Here is a 6,000-nt window from a genome sequence, read left to right as displayed (position 1 = left end):
TTTAGCTTGTTGTGTTAATTGCATGATACATGTACTCCATCTATGGCATTACAGTCAATGTCAATGAAAAAGTATATAGTAAAAAAAATAGTAAAATCCAGCTTCCTGATATAAACTGTATATAATACATGTATACATCTTACCAAGTATGAAAACTGTGCAACTTATTGAAAGCAGTAAGGAAAGCTGTCCACCAAACACATGAAATTAGCAAAACCAATATTCACTGTAATCTTCAAAGTGTATAAATTCCACATGACTACCACATTTCTATTACTTTTTATGATGAAAAGCATACCAAAATCTGAGAAAGAGAAACCCTGGACTACAGTTGTTACTCAAAACATTTATTTGTAAAAAAACTCAACATATTCTCAGGTCTGCACTCTACTGCACTCTAAATTGCTTTGTTTTTTGACGATAAGCTGTAAAAATGCTTAAGTAGCAAATAAACTATTTAATATAGTATTACATAATGAACTACAAAACAATTCATGAAATTTAAAAAATGGCTCATCATTTATCCATCCCGCTTAAATTTCTATGTATTGTTTATGCTATTTAAAAACAATCAAATCATTGTTGCTTATGAATGTTAAAATATTTATTGTATTCTTTACATCAAATATAACATTTTCAGTAATCAGGTTGCAGGATCACGTGACTTAGTGGGGTTCACAATTAAACTTTAATGCATGTAAACACAACAGCAAATGTGCTTCATATCAAATAATTTTAAAAAACAATTTTTCTCAAGAATTTCAACTAGTGCATAAAAGACAGTTTGTTATTCTGTTTATGGCAATGTGAAATACATCAGAATTATTTAATCTAATAAGTCTGTGTTCTTGGCAAAAAATTTGATCTTTACTTCATACATGTATACAGTAATGCAGCACTCTTTACTTCATACATGTATACAGTAATGCAGCACTCTTTACTTCATACATGTATACAGTAATGCAGCACATACATGTATACAGTAATGCAGCACGCAACGTGAAACTTTGGCTCTGATTTCAGACGTAGTCAAGGATTTAATTTTTTAACCTGAAGATATGCACAAATTAGGAGAAAAACTGTCTTATGCACAAAATATTTTTGAAAAGGTATTTAAATAACTTAAATAACTTGTAACTAATCAATAACTTGATATTTGCAAAAATACAATTCTTCACAATGTGTTCACATTTTTTCCAGGCCGTGTGTTAACACCTGAAAACCCTGTTGATCCTGCACCCTGGTAATGCTATTTAAATGAATTACAATTAACAATCTTTGATCATGATCAATTTAAGCCATTTTCAAGATAAAATATACATTTCCACTATGAGCATTGGGCAAAAAAGTTAAAGGGACCTTTTCACGTTTTAGTAAATTGAAAAAAATAAAAACAATTGTTTCAGATTCGAAAATTATTGTTGTAGTTATGATATTTGTTAGGAAACAGATATACTGAACATTTCCATGTTCTAAAATATCCGTAATATGCTTCTTTTGACAATTTAAAAACCTGAAAATTACCAAGCATTGCAACGCATAACGATTTAATAATTTGGAGAGTTCTGTTGTTGTCGTTATATTCTATGACATTATGAGGATTGCTTATATAAAGTATAAAATACATCACTCATTGTATGAGCATTGATGGATCGTGGAGTTGAAGTGTAAGACTTTTACTACAGGGGTCAGTGGGGTTGAGCCCAGATTAGGGTTACTTTTTTTTCTTTAATTTTATTCTTGTATTTTACAGGAGGTTTTTAGATCCAATGTTAACATTTATCAATATAAAGCATTTTATGACAAACTTTAATATATTCCAAAATCTGTGAAAAGGCCCCTTTAATATAATGTGTATAAATATAAATAGGATAAATGCAAACCATTCAAAGATGAAAAACACAATTTTTATTATGTAAAGCAAGTAACAAAGTATAAAAAAATCATAATATCAAAATGAAACAAATCATTTAATATTAAGGTCACAAATAAAACCTTTTAAAAGTGTAGAAAGTAATTTTTATTGAGATGTCTTGAATATTTGTCCAAGCTTTGAATAATGCAATAATTACTTGCATGTATTGTTTGATCTAAGTAAAACAGTAAAATCTCTTAACAGTTATAAAATGCATGTACATGTAAAGGAAACAATGTAAAAAAACAGATCTATCTTTGTATGCATAACATAAAATCACAAGAAATGTGAAAACACTATAGTACAAATGCACATATAAATAAGCTACTTCTAATTATAATAGAAATGTTGATTTTTCAATACATTTATACATAATGTATGTGTAGGATCACTCAATTTTGTGGCAATGTTGTGCATTTTTCTTGTAAACTTTTTTGCTTTTTTCCATATAAGTCTGGGAGGAGAATCGTCCAAAAATGTGTTGATTGTGCAGATTTTGAGGCTGAAAGTTTGCTTTTAGAAACTGTTGGTAAGCAAAGTTTGCTTTCAGAAACTGTTGGTAAGCAAAGACCATTCTTTTTCCATATTCTTAACAGCAGGATCCGAAATACTTGACTCATTCAAATTTAAATTATGATGCATGTGCCACGTTTTACACACAATTATCAGGCTTGTTTTGCTTGCTGTAAATATTGAACATTATTATTTTAAAAATATATAATTAGTCCCCACATTTTGTACTGTGTACATGTATATCTGTGTAAAACATCTTTTGTATTCTTTCAAAATTAGTTCATTCATTTGAAAGAAGTATATAAAAATTTGAAATAAAAAACAATCATTTTATAATACATCTGTAAAGGTGTATGGTATTCAAAAGGCATGTATATCATCTTAGATTTAATTTTTGGTTATTACATCAATAGGTTTAAACAATCTTGATTACAATAATGAATATCTTTCATGAAATGTTAAACAAATGTAATTTACATATATTTTGTTCTCAACATTATTGAGAAAAACTATTCAGACAATTATTTTCAACGTCAACACTTTTCACCACTCAAAATGTGCCGCTATATGAGATACACATGCATGCCATATATAAAGTTGCCATCTTCAATATTGCAAAAGTTAAGGCAAATGTTAAAGTTTGACGCAAACAAACCAACAAACAAACCAACAGACAGGGCAAAAGCAATTGGACATATTACAATGCAATTGTAAAGTATCGGTACACAGAATAATACAACATTCCTGAGATTGTATTTCCTTGCTCACAATATTAAAGTTACATTAACAGACTAAAAAACTTATTTTTGATCTCAGTTTCATAGACAGTATCTACAAATACTGTAAAAAAAATATTAACAGTAAAATCACAAGGCTTTATTATGGCACATATGTTGCAGATGATTGTACTTTCTTCACTATCGAAATATATCGTATGTTGATATTTGATTTAAACGCAGTTTTCTTTCGACACATTTAAATCACACGTCAATAGCGCCGTCATGCGAAAATGGGTCTTATGCGTTTCGGCAAGCGTTTGATAAACCCAACATGTGCTTTTGCGCAGTCAGGCCATAGGCGATGCTGTTCGCTATAAAATCACTCAATATGTTATGTTTCTCCTTACCAGAAGGAGAGATAGCTGAGTGGGCTATTAATATGATGGGCGCATATGGAATAAGACCCATTTTCGCATGACGAGGGTCATTACAAATCTCAGCAAATTGAAAATGCCACATTTAAGAACAATGCGTTTTGATACAATATTGAATTCAAAATAGCAAACTTGTTAATTATGGCAGCCTATCCACACATTAAGGAATGAATTCCAGACGTGATGACCAAGTACGGCATTGTGGTATGATAATTAAACAATTTTCTCTTATCGTGACACTATACTATTTCGCTAATGATTGTTTTCTCATCTTGGAGGCAAAAGTGAAATTCTGCGAGATGGATTGTAACGCGTAATTGTAACAGGGCCACAATTTGTGTCATTTGAGCATACAGAGAGTAGTCCGGAATTCCTTACACTGAACAGTGCTACATCCTTTGAATTGAGCACATACGCAGTGATGTAGCAAAAATTCAGAGGTTGTATCTCGAATCAGCTTATTAAATATTCAAAAAGATTCATGCGTGTCTGTTGGCGTTATGTAAAAGTCACTAAGATGAAAACTGAGTAAAACAGCTACGCCTAGAAGCGCATTAGTGCTCTATACCTATGTTCATGTCAGCGTTGTTGACACCGTGTGAACTGCTCCGGTAACAAGTAAATCATAAACAGCAATGTTTATATACTTTTATTCCTCCATATACAAGATACGAAGATAATTGTATATTTTGAATTTGTATATGGTGTCCAAAATCAAAAGTTTTGTACACGAAACTCATTATGAATTTATATTCTTGGTGATATAGTTATTTGATATTAGAAAAAATATTCCTTTAATATGATGGTGACTGCAAATTTTCTTTATATTAAGTTCTCATTACCATTTTCATCATTCTTTCTATGCTTTCAGAGCGTCCAAAAAGCATGTTGTTTTTATTTTGTCTAAGTTATTTCTATGAAATAATAAGGATGATAAAAAGTGCACACAAAACTCGACCCGTGCGCTATGACACACACTTTATAAAGTTGAATGGCGTGTGTTCATTTCAAACTTGCGATTGATTTTGAAAAATGAATTGAGTGTTAAATTATGCAATAGCGAACATCTTCAGTGCCTTCAGCACTTTGATTATTCTGGTGATTGAAACTTTGTTCAATGTCACAAAGACAGATCACTTAACGTGAATTCCCAAGATATTTTAGCTTTGCTTTGGGAAGACGGGGCTTAATCCTTATGCAAAAAGTTTAGTCCGCACAGGCTCATCAGGGACGACACTTTTCATCTTAACCTGATTTTTGCTAAGAAGAGACATCCTTTAAACGAAAAATACCTATTTTTCCTGATGAGCCTGTGCAAACTGGGACACATGGGGACATTAAGGCACATGCTTTATCTTAATTTTCAACGAGCAAAGCTCGTTGCAAAGCAAGAACTTTGTTATTTCTGTGGTGGATATCCGATCTCCATCAACGCCTGCTTGATTGCCGGGTAGACACTTGCATCCTCGATCGTCACTGGAATCTGATGGGACATAAGTAAAGTGCTGAGAGTTACATTTGGGATCAAATACAAGGGGTTATTTACCAGAGGATTTTTTTCAGAAAAAAAGGTCTGTTGATAATGCGAGTCTATGGCTTGGACCCTGTCATTTGCGTTATGTTAGAGTAAAGTTGTACAGGGGTCATTTACCAGAAATATATGTTGGAGTTAGGTTGTACAGGGGTCATTAAAATCTGAAATCTGTTTTAAAGAATAGTTGGCTTTATATGCTTAATTGATTGATTGGTATCACATTTAAAATTTATGTTGTTGAACAGAAAAGTATTTATACATTTCATTGAAAGCTTGCATTCTTTCATCAATGAAAGTGAACACTATTGCAATATTTAAACAAGAAATCGTCAGAGACGGGTTATGCTCCCCAAAGTTTTTTTTTTCCACAATATTGCACTATATATTCAGATAAAAGGAAACGTCTTGAAGGCACAGTAGTTGGGAGGACAATAATTTTTATATAGAAAATTTCAAAGGGCCATTACTCTGTGAAAAATCATCCGACCAAAACCCGCTGATAATATGCACATCTCTTGGTAGTGAAGCTTCCCATAAAGTTTCATTGAATTCTGGTCATGAGTTGCTGAGAAATAGCCCGGACAAAAATTGTGCACGGACGGACACACGGACGGACAGACGAAGCGGCGACTATATGCTCCCCCCAAAATTAATTTTTGGGGAGCATAAAAAAAGCGCTTAAGGTAATTCTTTTAAAACCTTCCTAATAAGAGCCACTTTTAGAGCAAACTGGGCTTATTGCATAAAGTATCATCACAGATTAGCCTTAGCAGTCTGCACAGGCTAACCAGGGTTGTTAGCAGTCTGCACAGGCTAACCAGGGTTGTTAGCAGTCTGCACAGGCTAACCAGGGTTGTTAGCAGTCTGCACAGGCTAACCAGGGTT

The 6,000-nt window shown here is 32.5% G+C and overlaps 1 protein-coding gene across 1 annotated transcript in view; it reads right to left on the bottom strand.

Annotated features, from left to right (window-relative positions):
- Positions 1 to 4,216: 4,216 nt before the first annotated feature.
- The window catches only part of LOC127831452 (acyl-CoA synthetase short-chain family member 3, mitochondrial-like), a 40,634-nt gene continuing 38,850 nt past the window's right edge, over positions 4,217 to 6,000 (bottom strand). The window contains exon 17 of the mRNA XM_052356438.1: positions 4,217 to 5,064. Coding sequence (XP_052212398.1) covers positions 4,981 to 5,064 — 84 coding nt within the window. The 3' untranslated portion in view covers positions 4,217 to 4,980. The remainder of the gene's footprint in view (positions 5,065 to 6,000) is intronic.

This window comes from Dreissena polymorpha, chromosome 1 (assembly GCF_020536995.1).
Source record: "Dreissena polymorpha isolate Duluth1 chromosome 1, UMN_Dpol_1.0, whole genome shotgun sequence".
Classification (NCBI taxonomy): Eukaryota; Metazoa; Mollusca; class Bivalvia; order Myida; family Dreissenidae; genus Dreissena; species Dreissena polymorpha.
This window is presented reverse-complemented; position numbering and strand designations above follow the sequence as displayed.